Raw genomic sequence first — 21695 nt, forward strand, 5'->3', positions numbered from 1 at the left:
GACATAGAGGGGCGGGGAGCCGAGAGCACAGCTGTTTGGGGGAGTATGGATTCCTGCAGTCACGAAAGCTTCAAATCAAGATTGATCCAGAGGGTAAGTGTATCCTGCTTGACCACCATGGCCAGATGTCGACGACACATGCGTGATCTGCCGGCCGATCTACGATCTGATTTGTATGTAGCTGTTACCAAGGCCGTAGCCATGGAGTTAACATTGGGGGGACTAGATCTTCCAGGGGGTCTGGAGGTCCCGCCCCAGAAAAAAATATCTAAATTTGAAAACGAGTTTCGTGCCATTTCCTGCCTAAAATATTACAAAAATTCACTAACACATGAGATCGACTATTTATTTATTTTTTACAATAATGTCTAAGAGTGTATTGTATTACATTGCTCTGTCTGTTTCTTTTTTACCTTTTCTTGTTTCATTGTATGTAATGGCAGAGATTAGGGATTAATAAAGTACAGCCATAACCACAATAATATTAACAGAAATCTATTTCATAGCAATATATTGGGGGGGGGGGGGGACATTTTGAGCATATTTGAATATTTGGGGGGATGTGTCCCCCCCAATATATAATATAATTACGGCCTTGGCTGCTGCTCCAAAACTTTTGGAACCAACTGGTCTCTTCTCTAGGGATCGCCGGTCTGCCATCTCTGTACTCGTTTAATACAGACGTTATTGAGGTCGAAATAATACAAATGCGAGCGTGCGTAATTGTTTTGTAAGATCACTTGGTTGTAATTAGTTTAATTATATTTTTTTATTGAATGTCTTGTTTATTAACTATTGCTGTCGTTTCTATCTGCTAGCCCAGTCGCCCTTAAAAATGAGCCGTGTAGCTCAATGGATAATTTACTCCGATTATAAACTTCTGATCTGACCTGTTTGAGTACTTTTCTCAAGCGGCAAACTCACTCTCTTTCAGTTCGACAGAAACGTTTATTTGCACATGAAATTCTGAATTCAATTGATCGCGAGTCATATATCAACTCATAGCTGTAACTCCACTCACGCAAAATAAAAACATATCCAGTGACCCACTGCTCAAACGAGCATGGGACGGTGCTGACCTCGGGTTAGGACTCTGAGCTGTTGGTGGAAATCTCCCACGGCTATGGTGGTGCCATGCACTGCACAGGACCGGGGATTCATTGCACATGACTATGTTGGGGTCAGTGACCCAGAAGGTATTTCTGCACCGATCACAACACATCCAGTATCCCTCCAGCTGTGGCTCTGGCTACAAGTCCAGTGACACCGACTCCAGTCTACCAGCGACCCAGACAATTTTTGGTGAGGAATAAAGCCGCTTGAAAACTAAACTACAAACTATTTTTATTTTATTTTACCAGGTAAGGCCCACTGAGCTATGTAGCTCTTTTTCAGTAGCGACCTGGCCACAAGTGATAGCTCAACGAAGTGGCTTACCGTGTGAGCATATAAATCGGCCACATACTCTAAACGCTCGTTTCTAAATATCGAGTGAAGAAGCGGAGGACCCGGAGAAAAATCCACGCGACCACGGGGAGAGAGACACGCAAACTCCAAAATATACAGCAGACATCAGGGTCGGAATCGAACCCACAATCTCCTGCATACCAGACGAGGTAGTTAACATATAGCCAACCGCAGCTAGAAACCACTCGCTGAGTTCAACCTACGCTTGGTAAATGCCACTGAACGGATCATTTTAATTCTAAATATTTTTTCCCAACACAATTTTCCACCCCTGAGGTCCCTTCAAGTGACGTCTGGTCGACACATTAGGGGGCAGCGCTTTCCCATCCACCCTGCCGAGCAGAGTAACGTCTGTCGCATGAGAGTAAAACAAATAATATCATTCTCAGCTGCGATTTTGCCAGATTAAGTGCAGGATCAACCTTAATGTGATAGCTTTATGTTTTATCTGTGTGCAGTCATTGGGCGAATCGGCTGAGACCATCAACTCGCTACACTTGAGAACCCGGTTTCCTCACAGACAGCTGCCTGGATGAAACCCCAGGATCTCAGTGGCTCCAGCTAAGCTCTCTGACCTCTGAGCCACCCATACACCTCCAAAGACAATATTTTTGCACAAGAACATGCTAGAAACTGGCCTAAACGGAAATACCTTGGTTTTTTTTACGATAATTAAAAAACGTATTTAAAACAAAGAGCAAAATCTCCTTTACAGCCTTAACAGACTTTTGGGGCAAGTTTTGTTAGCGAGCACTAACAAAGGTCAGCACGGTACACGAGGAGGTGGGTAGCCAGTACCACGGCCAACTGCATTTGTCTCCTCAGTGGTAATGTTTGACACCACCGGACCAGGTACTCTTTAGAGGCCCAGGACCGGTCCAAATATTCGTGACTGGTTTTAGACGTGAGCGGGAATCAAACTCGGGTCGCCGGGTTCGCAGCACTGCGCGCTAACTGCCACTACACTACCACTCCCCACACACATTTACATAAATAGAAACACTTTGTGACGAGCACTTGCCAACTTCTTCGCCAAAGTCGATTTCGGATCACGGCCTGGGCATATTTCCTGTGTGAAAACGCAGTTTGCACTTTGCTGTGCAGATGTGGAGGCTGAGGGGAAGTGAGCGGTCAGTAGGAGGAGAAGGATATGGGATCGCAGGGAGTATATGTGTGGGAGCGCGCGGAGAGCGAGCAAGGGATGTGACGTTTCACAGCTTTAGCTCATTAAATTTTAACTGCACAGTGTTTTTGCCTGGCCAAGGGATAATCGGTCTGTAACGGTTCCGTGATGCGTCACCTTATGGTTCATCCATCAATGTGTCGTTTCGAATGTTCCTCCAGGTGTTGCGTGATCCATCACCCCTCGCCATACGGGGTCCCAATTAAATTCACCAATTGACGACCTTCTTTTGCCATTGTCGTGTAAGCCTATGGCACCTGGTGATATAAACAGATGTGCGTCAACAATGATAACCTTCTGACGTCCGCGATGTAACTGCAGGGCTTATCATTGGTGTCGTCTGAAACGCATTCCCTTCCTTTGGCTGCCACCGTTAGCCTCCTTCGCTTTCCGTGCTTCCTTCCACCGACGAGTCCTGCCCAAGCCCACTCCAGAATCAGCATATTTATTGACGCTGGAGGAATCCGAAGAGCTTTAAAGATCTTTTTTCACAGATGTCCAGTCGGGGCGGGTAAGAACGTTACGACAACAAACAGTGCACAACACGACAGAAGTGCAAAGTACAACGAAGGTAAACAAACCACCCAAACACACGCAAACAAAACTAAACTATTCCCATCCTAGCAGACAAAGCCCCACTGAGGTGTTAACTTCATCTTTCAAAAGCGACGTTGCTCAACGGTCGATGTGACGTCTCCGATTTGTGTTTGTTCGCCGAACCGCGTCTTTCTCTTCTCGTCTCTCAGTGCAATTCCGAGCGTGCACCTCCTGCACGCTTCGTCGGGCACTTTCAATGCTCTCGCTCCAGTCTCTTCGTCGAGCAGATCGGCGCCTGCGGTGCGGCAGGCGCAGATCTGGGTCGTTGCCGAGAGCGACAGAGGTGGGAACGGCCAGGGAAAGGCCTCGTCCAACAGCACATACATCACGGCTCGACGTGATCGCGCATTCTTTGATCGTCTGATTACGACGGTGGGTGCAACAATCCAGTGTTATTCATCAATTGCTATGGCTCTATACAATGAGGCAGATACGCCAGGTTAGCGGTGGCTACGCACGTGGCCTGTAAGCCAGCACTGTGGAGGCACCGAGGGTTGGTGGATCATCACCTAACGGGTGTTTGTGAAGCTCCCGTCACGTGGGTGTCTATGAAGTGCCTTACCCTGGCTCGCCAGAAGGCAGGACAGCAAAAATGCTGACTCCGCCTGTTTCATACTCCTTGGTTCTTTCGGTAAAGTCACGTAGGTGAAAATAATAATAAAATAAAATAGTGAAAACAACTCAATTAAATGACGACGTTTCGGGCGCAACACAAGCGTCCTTCATCAGGTGGGGACCACCACAGCGAAAACAGTTGCTGAGGTATGCCGAAGAGATGGATTTGACCAAAGAGTATGGATCCTTGCAGTCACGAAAATTTCTAATCTAGAATCCACCTGTTTCGTCTGTATAGGATTGAGTGTTGCCCCCTCGCGCACATGGGTTTCCTCCGGGCGCTCCAGTTTTCTGCACATGTGGATACTCGTTGATTGGTCGATATCACCTTAATGTCTAGAGGAGCGAAGAGCTTGGGGCGGGGGTGGTGGGGGCGGGATTTGGTGCCAGCTCATGGCCTGGCTGCTGCTGCCCTTCCCGCTTGTCTGTGGTTCCGTCTTGCGCCTCTGAGTCGTCCTCTCTCTCTTCGAGAGTGATCGAGTTGTTACAACGTGATGCTGGCACAGATGCTGGCACACATCAGTGCACGAGGCCAGCGTCTGTGTGAGGCAAGGATTTGGCATCGAGGGCAATTTCAAAATATTTTCACCGCTTCTCTAAAACGACTTCAGCACAGGCGGTGGCATTTTTATATTTGGAGACGATCCACAGCGAACCTTACAAATCTGTCCGTCGCTCCCGCCGCAACGCGGCACAGCAGCGTCACACAAAGCGATCACAGGGTCCACGGAATCAGAACATTATTGGTACATTACTGAGTTGGGTAAAACCACATGGCAACATCGCCCCCTTACTGTCAAACTACTGAAAGATCTACCGGCCTGTGAACTCAGCACCTGCGTGATAGCTGGGCGCTATGTGGCATGAATACTAAACGTACTAAATGATTGATAATTATTTAACCCTCTTCGAGGCCTCATTTTAGATAGAGTCGAATTTCATCGACATCACACTAATTCCTAGGGGGCCCCCTTAGCCCCCTAGAATTTAGTAGGAAGGTTGAGAATATGCGGTGGTTGTTTGTATAGCTCTGCAAAACACATGGAATGAACACGACAAAGCTGTAACTTAGAAACGCTTACGACAGCACCACCAAAGTATGTAAAGTTTTTTTTAAACCAAAAATAACATTTAATTTGAAAATTCAAGGGAACACACGACTCTGGGTGTGTTATTTAACTTTGTTTATTTGTACACAGATAACAAATACTGGAATGCTGCTGCATTGGTGTAATGGTTAGCAGGAGCACGGAACTCACAAACCAGAGGTCGCCGGTTGCTTCTCCCGAGCACGGCAGTTAAAATAACGGTGAAAGCTCCTTAACCTGTCGGGCCTCTGCCCATCCGACAATACAAATGGATCCCACAGCAGTTACACGATTTATCAGCACAAGTACAGTTCAGTAAAGTGTGGGTCCTCCCACGTCTTCCGAGACATCTGGTCAGTGTCTAACCACAGGCCAAATATCCACTCTACTGCTGAAAAATGCACGATTTGAGAAACTATTCAATTTGCTTGCAAAACAGAGCGAATTTTCCGTGTATTCATAACTCACGTTCCACTCTGCTGTAAGCGTTACATAATACGTAGATTTATAAATGGCATTTTCCATTTTAATGATACACTTAGAGGAATAAAACACTTACCCTTAGGAATGTCTTTGTGGTTTCATGGACATTATTCAAGTGTTGGCCGACCTTCCGATGGTACCAGTACCAACGTTGCGTCAAATCACCAAGGCTATGTTATTCAGCCAATTTGTAAAAAAAATTAACCTGGCCCCTGTTATCTGTTAAATGCCATTTGTTTTATTATTATTATGTTTTGTCTTCTTTCTAATCAGTGTCTAATACCCGCTCCGACACGTGGTTCAGACACATGGTCATTAACGACGACGGCAACAACAACAACAACAAAAAGAGCTTAAACGGTAAAGAGTTTCGATGACATTGAGAGAAAGTCAGCGGGCTTGGGCAGGACACGTCGCGAGAGGAGGCGATGGTCGATGCTCAAGCGTGGTGGCGGAGTGGTGGCAGCCAGCCAACAGAACGCGTCAGAGAGGACGTCCACAGACGGAGGCGATGAAATCTGCTCACGTGATGCAGCTGCTGCGTGGATGCGGCCTTCAGCAAGCAGTGGCTCCATCACGGTTGACGATGATTGCGATGATGCGCGTACGTATGTTGCACTTCTTTCGCGCCGTACGTAGCCAACCCTACTAATGGGAGGTGCGACGTGTTTCAAGGGACGCGATATTAAGCCCAAAGGTGGACTTCCACACGCGGGGTTAAATTAAGGTCACACCCATCTCAGGCACTCGTGATTTTAGAGAAGTGGAATTTCGGAAGCGTCCGTTTCTTATCAGTCTCTGCGCCAAGCTAATAAAACCCCCACATGGTCTCAAGTGGGGCCGTTGTTTTGAAGTCGAAATGCCTCGTGTGTGCATCAGCAGAGCGCGCACGTTTGTCACCATTTATGAAGTCATTAAAAAAATACGCGGGTTTTATTCTGGGCATTTTGAAGGCTTTCAATGGAATCTTGATTTGAAGCTTTCGTGACTGCAGGAATCCATACTCTTTGGTTCTTTCGGTAAAGTCAAGTAGGTATAAAAAAAAATACATCATGCGTGGAAACCCTCCCCGTAGAAGCGGTTCAATCTTTATTAGAAGCTTTCGTGACTGCAGGAATCCATACGGGAAGGGTTTCCACACGTGATATATTATTTAACTTTTCTACCTACGTGACTTTACCGAATGAACCAAAGAGTATGCTTTTAATGGCGAATAAGCTTTAATCATGTCTTCCAAAAAGACCGGCAAGACATTTAAGAGCGCACCCAGTAAAACATGCGCTGCCGCGTCTGGCAATGCAATCACCGTCTAAGGGCTTCGTTTTTTTCTTTGACCGCTGCTCGGGGGGTAAATATCGCCGTGTTCACGAATGCACTCGCCACAGTTTTGTCATTTAAGAGCGCTGATGTAACGTCTGCCAACCCGTGTAGTTCCAACCCCGTTTTAATAGGCCAGTGGTGCGGGGTGTACAAAGCCCAGTTGGGGGGGAGGGGGCACACGACATGGGCAACGACGAAGCAAACGCTAAAACGCTGCACGGAGCGAGGAACGATGCGAGATCGTGCATTCTGATGTGGCTCTCACCTCCCTTCCCCCATGTGCACAAGAATAAATATTGCACCAACACGACTAGACTGCAGTATATGAACTTAGACGGGGGGGGGGGGCACCTCGAGCCTTCCACCCTCTCCGTCTCCCCACACCACTCTGCTGGGCTTTGTATGATAAGCAGTGTGGGTGGTTTCTGAAGAGCGTTTATTTGGACGTTATCCTTAAACCGAGGGGCAAAGAGACTTCGGGATCCGACCGTTTAAGGCGACGCGTTTCTTCCGAGGCCGCAATGTGGCGAGACGTTATCTCGCTCGCCTCGTACGCACGAGCTCGTGGGTTCGATCACAACCTTGTTGACGCCTGTCGCATGGTTGGCGTTTGCGTGTTCTCTTTCCCCATGGTCACGTGGCACTTTCTGCTGGTCTACCAGTGTTGCCCCCCCCCTTCCCTCCACGTTGAGAAACATGCGTTCAGATTATTTGGCTGCTGCTATAAACTGCCACGTATGATGATGATGATGATATGAGCCATTTCGATGAGATATTACGTGTGGTCAGGTTGCCTTTATAAAAGAGCTAAAGGCTCAGTGGGCTTTAGATGGTAAATAAGAAACTAGTATCGTAATAGTCTTATGGAAATATCAAAATTCTAAGTGTGACTATATACTCCAATGGTAATCTAATGTTCAGTGGGACAAATAAATAAGAAACTAGTATCGTAATAGCCTTATGGAAATAGCAAAATTCTAAGTGTGACTATACACTCCAATGGTAATATAATGTTCAGTGGGACAAGATTTGTACGTTTAGCAATTCAAAAGAAGCAACAGTTTGGCACGTAGTTTAACTTCCTCATTTAACTATGCTGTAGCAACACATGTTATCATGTATTTCCTGACATAAAGGATTTTACGCTCATACACAACATCGTGAATTGCAGTCACGTTTCACCATTAATCAAAATTGTTCCGCACACATGCCGAATAAACCAGCCCGCGATTACAGCTGCTGATGCCTTCACCGACGCAAGCAACGCGGACATCTGTACAGGCGACCTTTGAAGTGGATTAAAAACCGTCACGATGCGATACTCGTTTGCGAGTTTCACCAAATAAGTTTCCAAAACACACACCGCGTAGGAAGTTTTTTCCAGTGTCAATTTAAACGTTTCCAGTCAGCACGCCGGGAAGGGTGCGCACTGGTCGCGGGTTCACGACCGTGAGCCACGTTCCCACGCCCTCACGGCAGGGACATCTGCACGTCCGCGACGTCCCCTTCGCAGGCTTCCCCAGCCGCCAGGACGGCAGCGCCGACCGTCGATTTCGGCAGCCCGCTCGGGCCACCCGCGGCGTCCGTGCACTCGCAATCGCCGAGGATACCCGAGTCCGCCCGCCAAGGTTGAGGTTGGCGGTCCAACGTTTGGCCGTCCGCTGCACTTGTACACGCGCAAGCGCCAGGACAGGGATCCACGTGCCAAGGCTGGCTGCTCAACGCGGGCTCACCCGCGATCCGTGTGCACTCGCAATCGTGGGGAACTGCGTTCACCTGCCGAGTTCGCGGGTCGCACGGGTCGCTCATGTACACGTGAGCGCCTGGACCAGGGTCGGCCTGCCAGGGCTGCCCGTTTGACGCGTCGCACGCACAATTGCTCGCGCACGAATCCGACCGCCAGGGCTGAAAGTGGCAGCTCGACTCAGGGTCATGGGCAGCGCCGGGCGGCAGCGACGACGGCGGCTCGGAGTGGAGGTGAAGGCTGTCGGAGGCCGCGTTGCGCTTGTGCCGCGGCAGCACGAGGCAGTAGCAGAGCAACGAGCGCAGGCGCTCGAACACCGACCGGCGGAAGATGATGAAGATCCATGGGTCGAGGATGGGGTTGAATGAGGCGAAGCGTAGGCCGGTCAGGTCCCTCCCAAAGTTGTTGTTGCCGGGGTCGATCGCATTGATGAACGCGCTCACCTGGCACACAGAGAGGTTTGGTTATAACGCATGCAACAACCTTGCACCCCCCGCCCGCCCTCCCGATTTGATGAATTGTAGTGTAAGGGTTGCGATGAACGCAACGCCTCTAGCGATTGCACGGTTGACACGTAGCTATCCGAACTGTTTTCGCGTCGTACGGAAACAAGTTGTTCGGTATGATGGCTAATGTTTTGTTCCGCGTCCTGGAAGCTTCTTCGGGAATTTAATTGAGCAGAACTGAGTTGAGCAGATGAACGCGAACCGCTCAATGCAGCTCCCGAAGAAGCCTCCAGCATATGGCGCAAAACGTCGGACACCATGTCGAACAACACGCAGTACGACCTGAAAACACATCAGCGATCTCGACAGCACAACTGTGAAAACCTACGCGGTTGGGTATACGCGACCCAATTACATACAATACAGCATATATCGATTCCTCTGCGAGTATGAGAATATATTTTAATGAATGCATCATTACATGTTTGTGGTATCGTCATTGGAATGATGTCGCTTATTTGTCCAGAATAGCTTCACTGAGGCTGAATACTTTTTTTCTGGAGGGCCCTGCATGTGCCCTTGTGGATCGTTTCGCTAATTCTTTAATGAGTGTCTTGCATGTTGGAAGAAACCGGAGGACCTAAAGAATATCCATGCATACGGGGGGAATAACCCTCACATAACCATACAGATAGTTCATCAATGAATTTGCTATTATGATCATCATCATCCTTATCAGCTATGCACAATCCATTGCTGTGCATAATGGATTCCCCAAGTCATCACCATCCCTCACGAGAAGTTAACTACATCGCCTGGTGTGCAGAAGGCCGAGGGTTCGATCACCGACCCTAACGCCTGCATATTTGGAGTTTGCGTGTCTCTCTATTCCTGCGGTCACATTCATTTTTCTCAGAGTCCTCCAGAATCAACGTGCGTTTAGAGCGTTTAGCTGCTGTACATTTCAAACATGATAAGCCACTTCTTTGAACTATCACTTGTGGCCAGCTCGCACCTGAAAAAGAGCTATAGAGCTCATTGGGTCTTACCTGGTACAATAAATAGTTCGTGATTTGAAGCTTTCGTGACTGCAGGAATTACTCTTTGGTTCTTTCGGTAAAGTCACGTAGAAAGAAAAAATAAATTAAATAATAGAACACGACGTTTCAATTGCAACACAAGCAATCGTCATCAGGTAAGAATGAATGAGAAAACAAACCTAGTAAACTGAGAAATGTAATGCAATACAACACAGAGAGTCGGCTAACACAACAGTCAACACCCTACCTGGTTGATTACTAATTTTGAGGCTGAGTCGACCGACGGGAGGCCCCAGAACGGTTCAGATAATTGTCACCGAAAGTGGCCGTGAGCGGGAATCGAACCTGGGTCGCCTGGTTCGTAGCGCAGCGCGGCGCGCCAACCGCCACACGACCTCTCCCCGTAACGGGCACATATTCACCGACGCCACAGAAGAATGGGCCGGTTTCAATTCACTCCGTCAAACAATGGCTCTTCATCGAACCGCGTCAGAACATCGTGCGGCAGGCGAGGCCGTATCAATCTGAACCAATGGACAGTTGAGAATAGCCCCCCTCGTGCGACGACGACGACCGCGGTCACGGATGCAAATCGCCCAACGCGTTATTCAGCTGCAGTTGGCGCCACAACCGTAAGCCTGCCATAGATCTCTCTCAATCACTTACGAAAGCTATAACGCTGATACAATTACACGAGTGCAACAAGGAAATTAACTACGTAGCCGCATAACAGCTCCTTGCCATTCAATAGTCTGAAACTCGTGTTAGAAAGAATGTAGTGGACAGCAGATATTTTTTTTACTTCATAAATATTTTGTCAGAAAATTTGGAGGGGAAAAACCGGAGGATTGGGAGAAAAATCCATGCAACCACGGGGAGAGAGACACGCAAACTCCAAATATACAGCAGGCATCAGGTTCGAAATTGAATCCACGACCTCCTGTATACCAGATGAGGTAATTAACATCTCGCCACCGCGAAATGTTAATTACCTCATCTGCTAATTAACATCGTGTTGGAATCCACGACAATAATAACAACTATTATTATTTACAACTTGTTATTGACCCACTGCTGGATGAAGGCCTCCCTACGCTGTTTCAGTCATGGGGGTTGTTTTCATCACACTTCACCGCATTGGTCAGTGCGGGTTGAAGTTTGGAGGCTGGGGGGGGCATCCAGGACCAGTTTCGATGTCATTCACCACTGATGTTAGGCGTGGCCAGGAATTAAACTCATGTGCCCTGATGAATAGCAACAGTGCGCTCTCCCCTGCTCCACCCTACCAGTGTACAATTCGTGTGGAGTTACAGAGCACTGAAAAAGTGCTGAGCATGATCATTCGAGCCTGAAGGCAGTTGTGCACTGTGCACTATATATAGGTGGTGGGAAGTGCATGGAGATTTTATCAGGCATCTGTGAGAATGTTTGACGGCTACACCACTTGGTCAACATTACTGTGGATGCGTTTCATGCGTGAGCCTTTTGACAATACAGTATGTGCGTACAACATTGTTGAAAGGCTATAGAAATGCGTTGACGGTTGATAAACGTTGACAATTTTGTGAGATGATGCTTTTTCAACGGGGTTGTAATGGGCCACAGGCTGTTTGTTTAAACAAATGCCACCGATGCAAGCGGTTGGCGAACCTGTCCTCTGGTTTTCCCAGGATCGTCCTCTTTTTGAGGGAGCTGTCCTAGCATATCTGCAAGTCTTCCCGCAACAAAAAAAGTCATGTGTTTCGTCAGTTACAAGCAGTTCTCCCATCTTCCGGTATTGTAAGATTATTATACTCTTTGGTTATTTCGGTAAAGTCAGGTAGGTTTTAAAAATGTTTTTTTTCGGTAAAGTCACGTACGTATAATTTTTTTTTATATCTACGTGACTTTACCGAAAGAACCAAAGAGTATGGATTCCTGCAGTCACGAAAGCTTCAAATCTAGATTGTAAGATTATTCTTTCCATGATATATCTCGGCTTTTTTTATCTCAAAGGTGGTTACCCTTGTTGCAACCCGGCTTTGAACCCAGGATCTTGATGGTGCCACCTCAGTACTCTGACGTGGCATTAGTCTCCTGAAATAATTTAAATACATGCTATTGGTAAATATTGCTCTGTTGAGCTATAAACGGCGTAAATTCGAACAAAGATGGTTACCGCATCGCATGCTTTCAGATGCGCGTTTTCTTCCGTCTGGAACGCTCTTCATTCCGATATTAGGAAGCCACTGAAGCAATGCACTTTTAAATATAGATTGAAAACTCATTGCTTTAGAACTGATTTGCGTGTTCGGTTTGTTCTCCTTCCCCCGCACCTCCAATTTGCATGGTTGGCCACGTACGGTGCGAAAAAAAGTTCAACATACCGACATATTGTTGCAAAAAACAATGTAGTTGTCCAGATTGCTCTGTTTAACTGTGGCTGGAACACAGATACCATAACGTTGCCTGTGGCCTTAAACATTTTCAACTTTTAATCGAAACTGCCTTCATGCACAGGCACAAAGTGATTGCGTGGCCGTCAAGGTGAACCGGTCCAATATGGCTGAATGTTTTATACGAATGGAGATATTTCATAAGGAATATTTATCAAAGCTAAATAACACACATTAGTTATTTTGACGTTTTTTCCCGTTTATTTCGCCTTATTTATCTAACATTTCTGAATATTTTGTTTGTTTGTTTGTCTTACTCATAGGCCACGCAGGCTCCTTTTCTTGCCTAGATCGGCCTGCCAGGGCTTGCCGGGCCAAGCCACTCAGGCGAAAGGGCACGGTAGGGGTCAGGCCATCCAGCGTCCACTTTATTCATGATCATGTGCGCTCTCGTTGAGTTGACTATCTCATGATGTGCAATTGTGTTGGAGAGGCAACAGAGTTGCTTTAACATAGGATGCTTCATAATATTTTAAGAATGCAAACAAAGTTATACTGTGGATAGGTTTTTTTGGTTAGGTGGCATAAATATAAATGTGTTGTTAAACCCGCCGCCACCCGACACAGCCAATTAGTAAGGTTTGTCGCGTACACTACCATCATCAGGTGCCATCCAGATTTGTGGAGAAAACAGGAGCATTTCTCCACAAATCTGGCTGTCGCCTGATGATGCTAGTTGTAACTACTGGCAAAACGTCGTACTCAAATTTGAAATGGTGTGGGTTTACTCTCCAACACACCAGTGTGCTGCACTAGTAACGAATTGGCATGTTTCGTTTACGCGACAAACCTTACTAATTGGCTGTGTCAAGTGATGGCGGGTTTAACGAGATATTTACGCAATCTGACCAAAAAAAATCTCTATTATGGACAATATTGGTTGCGAAAGTGTAAGTGTTAAACATACTGTGGAGAGTTGCATCGTTTAACTTTAACTCAATTCCCATTACCCCAAGGACGTAGATGTTATATATATAAAATGCCTCTTCAGCAGTTGACTTCCTTCCTTGTTTATCCACTGAGACAGCACAATATGATTGTCAGTTTGAGTCTATAAAGCACTCTAATGCCATACTGTCATGTCTATATGATGTACTGTAATGTTTGTACAGATTATTGTTGTTCAAAAATTAGACATGATACAATTCAATGGGCTGTTGGTGTACTTTACTGTACAGGCCAATTTAAGTTTCCCCAGCATGCCACCATTGTCAACACAGCCCTCATCAGCTTCCCCATTCCCTGCAGCACACTCAAAAGCCCCAAATGCCCCAGTATCCTGTCCTGCCTGCCCCGAGTGGCATGCCCACCCTCCCCCATCCTGCCATCAGCAAGGCCTGTGCTGGAACCAACGTGAAGGCCTGTTCCTCCTGTCCTGTTACCAGCTGCTAAGGCCTCCTCCCTCCTGTTGTACAGCCTCTCTTAACAAAGAGGTGTACAGCGGGATAAACGCATGTGCTAAGCATTTTCCCAACGTCCTATCGTGGATCAGAAAATAAATTCCTGCATTTCCGGACATTAAGCAACTTCCATCAAATGCGGAATACGCTTGACATGCAATGTAATGTACCCCCCAGAGCCTCCGGACAGCTGAATTGCACATGAATGTTTTCAGCAAACTATATGTATAATGGAGGGGGAGGGGGGGGGTGGTGTAGCTATTGAGCTTGCAGGAGATGCAACTGCGCCCGGGCCCACCGGCTGGAGGGGCCCAAGTGTCGGAACATGTAGTGGAAGGGAAATTGCTTACACTAAGGCCCATGCCAACCGCGCTAGGCCACAAAACAATGGGGCAGTGGATATTTCTCGGGGTCCTGCGGTTTATCCCTCCACATTTCGAAACATGCGTTTCGAGTATTTGGCTGCTATACATTTCCACATGATAAGCTACTGCGTTGAGCTATCATTTGTGGCCAGGTCGCTTCTGAAAAAGAGCTACGTAGCTCAGTTGGTTTTACCTGGTGAAATAAAAGTTAAAAGTTTCCTTTTTGATCCATTAATACATTACTCATAGTCCACCACAACAGCGCATAATATAGTTCATACTTGGGGTGTGTTCAATAGGAAAAGCTCGCTGCCGTGGCGCGCTACGAGATTGAATTTGAATTTTTATTGAGCAGTGTGTTCGGATGTCGAGAGCCCTCGCATCAGCGCTGTGACGTCACGACTCACTCGCTCGGCCAATGAACGCGCGCGCATGGCACGTGTTGTGTCCACGAAACCGAGAGTTCGCAGGGTGAGGTAGGGCGGCACCTCCGATTGGCTGGATTTTGACACGCTCGCCAAACGCTCGGGCCGAGGCAGCTCTCTCAGACCTTTCGCTTCGTGTCGCGATGCGCGCTGGGCTGCTAACAAGGTCATCGTTCAAAATGAAAGCGCTCCAAAGCACTCTGGAGGCGCTCTCGCCCATTGGACACACCACCGATGTTGCAAAACGTCCGATTGCTGAGCCCGCTTATGCAATTAAACGCTCTCTGATGCATGGCAACCATGTATTGCTGAAAATCACACATTCTCTAATTGTCCCGCACCACCGATTGGAACGGTTGGCTACGTTTCAGTGCGAAATAAGTTCAACATACATACAGTTCAGCACACGTATATGCTAATACAGAAATAACAAGAAATAAAAGGATGACGAAGTCTCAATACTTTTATCGGTAGGGTCCTGCATTTGGAGGTTTGGCGAATTCTATGAATGAGTGTTTCACACCGTGACGGCTTGCAGGTCACAAATGACGTCTGGAAGTGTCATCATATCTTGTATAACGAAACCGTGGAGAATGTTCAACACTTTTACTATTCAAAAGATTTTAATATTTTACCAGGTAAAGCCCACTGAGCTATATTGCTCTTTTTCAAAAGCGATCTGGCCACAAATGAAAGCTCAACGAAGTGGCTTATCATGTGGAAATTTATAGGCAGCCAAATACTCTAAACCACATGTTTCGAAATGTGGAGGGGAAATCCGGAGGACCCGGAGAAAAATCCATGCGACCACGGGGAGAGCATGCAAACTCTAAATATAGAGCAGGCGTCAGGGTCGAGATCGAACCCACGAACTCCTGCATACCAGACGAGGTAGATAACATCTCGCCACCGAGGCACCCTTGCTTCGTCCACCGCACCTATCTCCTCAGCAAACGGAATAGCAAATTGCTTCTGGCTGAATCTTCTTCTGAGCTCTATTTGACCGACGCAATTATCTTCTCAAAGACTGGAGATCCTATTGGCGAAAAGCGTGAGTGAACATTTCCGAAGCTGCAAACCTTCTTGATCATCATTACTATCATTGTCATCATCTTCTTCAATCAGCAACAAGCCACTGCTGGATGAAAGCCTCCCTCAGTCATTACTATCTTTCACGCTGTGTTTTGCAATGCAATGATCCATCTAGCACCGTCATGTCAACTAATTTCATAGATCCATCTCCACAGCGGACTTACTCGGATGCGCGAATTATCTCCTTTGCCACTCCGTCGTTAGTCTCGACCATCAGCCATCACCTCTTAGCGACACGTCGTGCCAAAGCCCACTTGCTGTCTTCTTAACAGTCAATATGATGTCTCTAACATGCTGAAGGTCTCCAATTATTGTGTTGCCCTATATCTTAATGTAATCCTAAGCGTACATCTCTCCACGCTTCTCTGTGCACTTTAAAGTTTGTGATCTGTGCCCTCAGTTGCTATGTTGATCCGTACATAATATGAGGTAATCCACATTCATGAAATTCCTTTTTTTCTTTCAATACCTCCGAGGTTAACGCATGCGCCAAAGCATCAGAGAAAAACAAGCATATGCACGTGTGTGTTCTTCTTGTTTGCATTACAGTCTTAAGTCCTCTGCAGATAACGCAGAGGATACGTTCCACACATCTCAATTGTCCATTTCCCATAACTATCTGAGGGATACAGGCGGTATTGCCCACCCTATCTCCAACATAACTCACTGAGCAAAGTTTGCTGATAGGGGGGGCCCAACTCAATTACCCGCTATCGCCTCTCCAGACTCCCCAGCGGATTTAGTAGAAGCAGAACTCGACTAAAGCGCAAACGCCACCGCCAGCAAAGAGGGTCTTTGTGTAACAGGATCAGTCTCTCCAATCTTCAAAGCGCAGCCAGAGCAGCCTGAGCCCCCAAACGATTTCTCGCACGGGCCCACAGAGAGAGAGACAGGGAGAGTGATAAATTGTGACTCTCAAAGGAATCCTTCAAGGAAGGAACAATCAGTAATAAATAAAAAGACGCTATTCGTGCATACTCATGGATTGTGTAACGCTTTCTCGAATGCCTTCTTTGTATTCGGTGATAGGCGGGGAAGTCGACAGTTATTAAGCAGCTACTCGGGGCGTGCAGCATCCGTTTGCAGCATGCACAGTTTGAGTCTCCAAGATTTGGGCACTGTGCTAATCGGAGGTGCTGGGGAAGGACTTTGTGGAAAATCAATCAACAGCTCTCACTGACCCCAGATTAAAGCCGCTAAAACAACTTTAAATCCCGTTAGGCAGAATCCACCCAGCACATCACCCCTGAAGGACTGTGTTGATGGGAAATCAACGGTGATCATTTCTAGAAGAAGAAAAAACGTTGATTTACGAAACACCTTCAATACCTGGAGAGTAAACCCACAACATTTACAATTGGAGTACGACGTTTCGCCAGTAATTACAACTAGCAACATCAGGGGGCAGCCAGATTTGTGGAGAAAAGAGGAGCAGAAAGTAGGAGCCCTATAAATATTTCGGGTTTACTCTCTGACACACCAGTGTGCTGTACTAGTAACGAATTGGCATGTTTTGTTTACGTTACGATGTAACCCAAAAACCTCTATTATGGATTCTTCAATAACATTCCGCTAGATTACCTTATGTTATTTCCAAAGACGGTTACTGCATCACACGCTTTCACATGCGCTTCTGTGGCTATCTGGAACGCTCTTCCATCCGATATTAGGAAGCCACTGGTACTGTGCACGTTTAAATCATCTAGATTGAAAACTAATTTATTTAGAAGTGCTCTTTGTGTTGAGTTTGTTCTCTCTCCTTGGCGGTCGCGTGGATTGTTCTCCGGGTTTCTCCGATTTTTTTCTCCTCCATATTTATAAATATGCGTTTAGATTATTTGGCTACTCTCAATTTTCACATTGATGGTGATATAATGTACTTCAATGAGCTATTATGTGTGGTCAGTACATCTCGAAAAAAAAGCTAATATCACAGTGGGCTTTACTTGGCAAATACAAGTTTAGTTAACATCAATAGCGGTCATCCTACGCATACTGTTTAAATATACAGTACAAGATGGTCCAAGAGTCAAGACATAAAATGATAAAATTTATTTTAACAAATCACATCGGGTTATTTACTTTATTTGACCAAATGTTCAAACTTCAATGCACATTCATGCATGCAATGAATTATTTAGAAATGAATGTTTAACTATTTTTTGGTTTGTTTAGGATTACAGGAGTAATCTTTGAACATTCAGAAATTACGTTTTGTCTAAATTCTTTCGGGGTTCCTGGGTCGAGTTTTGTAAATGACGGATTTGAGGTGGCCACTCACAGGAAAAAAAACATATTCGTAATGATAACAGATAGCATATTAACTTAAAAAAGAAAGAATAAACATGTTTTAATATCAGTGTAAACATACATGAAATAGTCATGTATCCTGACTTTTGGGCTAACCTATACTGTGTGTGTGTATATACCCAGCGGCCAAGGCCGTCCATAGGGGGGTGCGGGCCAAATCACACTGTGGGTCACTGGACGCTTTCAAACTAAACCGTAAGTGTATTACATCTGACACCGTGACGCCGAAGCGCGTGCCCCCCCCCCCCCAAGCGTGGGGCCCAGGGCGGCCGCCCAGATTTGCCATATACCCTAGGGCAGGGGTCGGCAACCTACGGCTCCGGAGCCGCATGCGGCTCTTTACGGGCTGCTTCTTGACGATATGTACGTATGTACATAGATGCATTGCGGCTCTTGAAATACTGAATTTTGTACCGAATTGGAAAGAAATGGCTCTTCTTGTTATTTTGGTTGCCGACCCCTGCCCTAGGGGGACAGGCTCGTCTGCCCAGAGCAACCCCCCGCCCCCCACACGTGCACCGCCGCGCGATTACCGTGAGGGGCAGCGAGCAGATGAGGAAGATGAGCGTCATGACCACGAGCAGCACGAGGTTGTCCACCTCGACCCCGCGCGCGTGCTTCATCCGGCGGTGCAGGGACAACTTGCGGCGCAGGGACAACGTGCGGGGCTGCTGTTGCTGCTTATGCTGCTGCTGCTGTTGCTGACATCCCCGGCAAGCTGCGGGGGGTGCCGACAGCAGCAGCCGCCGCCGCATGGCGCGCAGGGACAGCATGACGGACGCGTTGCATGCGAGCACGGCCACGATGAGAGCCGAGAGGAAGAGCGCGTAGAGCACGGAGTAGCCCGGCTCGTGGCGCATCTCCACGTAGCACCACGTGCACGGCTTGTACATGCGCGAGCGGCCGAAGCGCATCACGGGCATGAGCGCGGCGAGCAGACTGAGCAGGTAGATGCCGGCCAGCACCCCGAATGCTCCGGCTCGCCGCACGAGCCTCCTGTACGCGTACGGGTGGCTCAGCGAGAGGCAGCGCTCGAACGCCATGGCGAATAGGATGCCCATCGTGGCCGCGCCGAAGAAGAGCATGCAGCAGGTGAAGTAGAGGCACAGGGAGTCGCCGCCCAGCTCACGCAGGGTGCTGTTGCGGCTGTAGGCGGTCAGCACGACTGGGCTTGAGAGCAGGGTGCTGAACAGGTCGGTGGCGGTGAGCGCGCACACGAGGGTGAAGAAGACGCTGCGCTTGCTATCGGGTCGCGAGCACCAGAGGATGGAGGCGGCGGCGACGTTTCCGACCACGCCGACGCAGAACATGAGCGCGGCGGGGGTGGCCGAACTGCCGGCGGGGATGCTCGCGCATTGCTCCTGCGACTCGTTCATCGGGAGATGTTGCTCCAGCAGGACGCAAAGATCTTGTCTCGGCGGGTTCCAAGGACTTGCTCCGATAGGTTGTAGGGTTTGTCCAGCAGATGAAGAAAGTTAGCCGGCAGATGAAGAAGTTAGCCGGCAAAACTAAGGTCTGGCAAGTGTGTAACTTGTTCAAGAAATAAAACAATCTCACCAAACAGAAAATAAGTTTGCCCAAGGGGGAGATACCTGGCTCAGCATATTATGTACCCAGGAGATCAACAGCTACATTTCTCGAATAGAGGACAAAGTGATGATCCTTTGCAGGAGACGCAGCGATGATCTCGAAGGGAACGGACGTCTCCGGGAGACAAAGGCGTGCGATGATCCCCGCAGAGACGAGTGGAGTGCAGGCCGATAGTTGAGTGGGACAGACAGTGGAGTTGAGTGGGAGAATATACGAGAGCCGAGTGCAGAGTTTAGTGCTGAGTATAGACTTGAGTTGAGTGCGGAGTTGAGTGTAGCGAAATTAGTTAAATATAGTGTCGTGTAGAGTTCAATTAATTATACAGCAAAGCGCATCGCAGAGTGTAGAGCGATGTGTGTGCTTGGTACGTGTTGGTATTGTTGTTGTGATTGTTGTTTTCTCACAGGGCGACCGCGGTTCACGACATTGGAGTCTCGTGCCTGCTAGGCACGCGTTACAACACCGCGCTGGACATTGCGACACCCCGAATCGGACGCACGTGGTCGCGACAGCCGCTCTTGCCCACGCCGAGTTGACCACACCAGCCGGGCCTCCCAATGACGCCCTGCACCCTCATCCCCTCCCCTCCCTTCTTGCCCTGCACCCTCCCCTGCCCTTCTTGCCCTGCACCCTCCCCCTCTCCTTCACCGTGGGGGTGCCGCGGGCAGTAGTGTGGTCGCAAGAAGGGGAGGGGGGTGAGCCATTCACAACGCCTCCCCTCCCCCTATATCGCTTCGTCACCCCCGTTATCTTAAAGAGAGGGAGCGTCTTTGCCTTTAATATCTGGACAGTTCAGCAGCATTGATTCAAGCAAGCCTGGCCCCGCTGATGAGACACTGAATTTCGAAGTTGGTCCACGGGTTTGCTTGTGCTGATTGTATCAATGCTGCTGAAAGTATGCACTCACGAAAGGCAGTGGAGCCGATTGGGCTCTGTAAGAACTACTTCATGAAAAGTTACGTGGACAGATATACGAAAGAGAGAGAGAAAGTCTTCTTATGTATTTTTGGTATTTACATTCTGTTTGAATTTATGCCATGGCTCCGTGAAGGGAAAAATATAAGTGTTTACGTGTTAACATCATGGTGAATGTAGCGTGAACGGATTACATAAGAATTAATTATCAGCCCTATGTCAAATCACGTCTTCCTCTTTCTGTTTCTCAATGCAAATCGCAATCATCCGTGTCTTTGCGCGCTAAAATTTTTGTTAACTTAATCCACTGTTTGACGAACGTCTCACCACGTCGTACCGTTCAAGGGGGTTTGTGACCATACTTCACCGCGCTGGTCAGTGCAGGTTGTTGGCGAGGATGGAGTTGGGGAGGGGGTGGGTTAGGAATACTAACCACTGAAAGTTAAGCGTAGCCCCGAACCGAACTCGCCTTGTTTATAGTGCAGTGCACGGACCATTGCTCCACTGCCCAAATGCTATGTGGCGTAGGGGCTGCTTGGCATGGGCCCTCGTGTAAGGAATGAAATGGAGCCCCCGGTCCAAATTCCCATCCTCTTCGTAGCCCGGCGCCTCTGGGCTCCTCTGACCAGTTAAAACCCCCACGTTTACGCGACCGCCTTCAGGTTTCAAAACTAAACTAGGTTTTACTAGTATTAAATACTCCCAAATACAACTGTCGGCAGTGGCAGAACACGCGTGCCAAAAAGGACACTTAATTGATTTTGATAATGTTGAAGTTCTATACAAAACTAGTTCGTACATACTCTTAGGTTTTTTCGGTAAAGTCGCGTAGGTATTTTTTTTTATATAATAATAATAATAAAAGAAAATAACAATAAATGAAAATAACTAAATTAAATCACGACGTTTTGGAAGCAACACAAGCCTCCGTCATCAGTTCGTAAAATTACTGGAGCAGTTACACCTGAGTTAGTAAAATTACTGGAGCAGTTACACCTGATGGGGATTACCTGTTCGCAGACAATAACAGATACTGCTATTTTAGTGTCCACAAACGACAACAGGTACAGAAACAATGTGTAGGCATCATGTTAGAGGCCGAACGAAATTCGGTTTCAGCGCTGAAAGTTGGAAAATGTCCTATTTCGGTTTACTTTCGGTTTCGGCCGAAAGTAAGTTT

The 21695-nt window shown here is 47.6% G+C and overlaps 1 protein-coding gene across 1 annotated transcript; it reads right to left on the bottom strand.

Moving 5' to 3' along the window:
* Window positions 1–928: 928 nt before the first annotated feature.
* LOC144723655 (prostaglandin E2 receptor EP2 subtype-like) lies at window positions 929–20146 on the bottom strand. Its single transcript, XM_078602552.1, has 2 exons — window positions 18544–20146; window positions 929–8940 (listed from the first exon to the last, which is right to left on the bottom strand). The coding sequence occupies exons 1-2, from the start codon at window positions 19384–19386 to the stop codon at window positions 8224–8226; spliced, it is 1560 nt and encodes a 519-aa protein (XP_078458678.1). The 5' UTR covers window positions 19387–20146; the 3' UTR covers window positions 929–8223.
* Window positions 20147–21695: the final 1549 nt, after the last annotated feature.

This window comes from Lampetra planeri, chromosome 18 (genome assembly GCF_965212315.1).
Source record: "Lampetra planeri chromosome 18, kcLamPlan1.2.h2, whole genome shotgun sequence".
Taxonomy (NCBI): domain Eukaryota; kingdom Metazoa; phylum Chordata; class Hyperoartia; order Petromyzontiformes; family Petromyzontidae; genus Lampetra; species Lampetra planeri.

Coding starts and splice junctions, on each gene's coding strand:
- LOC144723655 (XM_078602552.1), bottom strand. CDS start 19,386: ATGAACGAGTCGCAGGAGCAATGCGCGAGCATCCCCGCCGGCAGTTCG. Junction 8,941..18,543: donor TCTGCTCGCTGCCCCTCACG/GTAATCGCGCGG, acceptor TCTGTGTGCCAG/GTGAGCGCGTTCATCAATGC.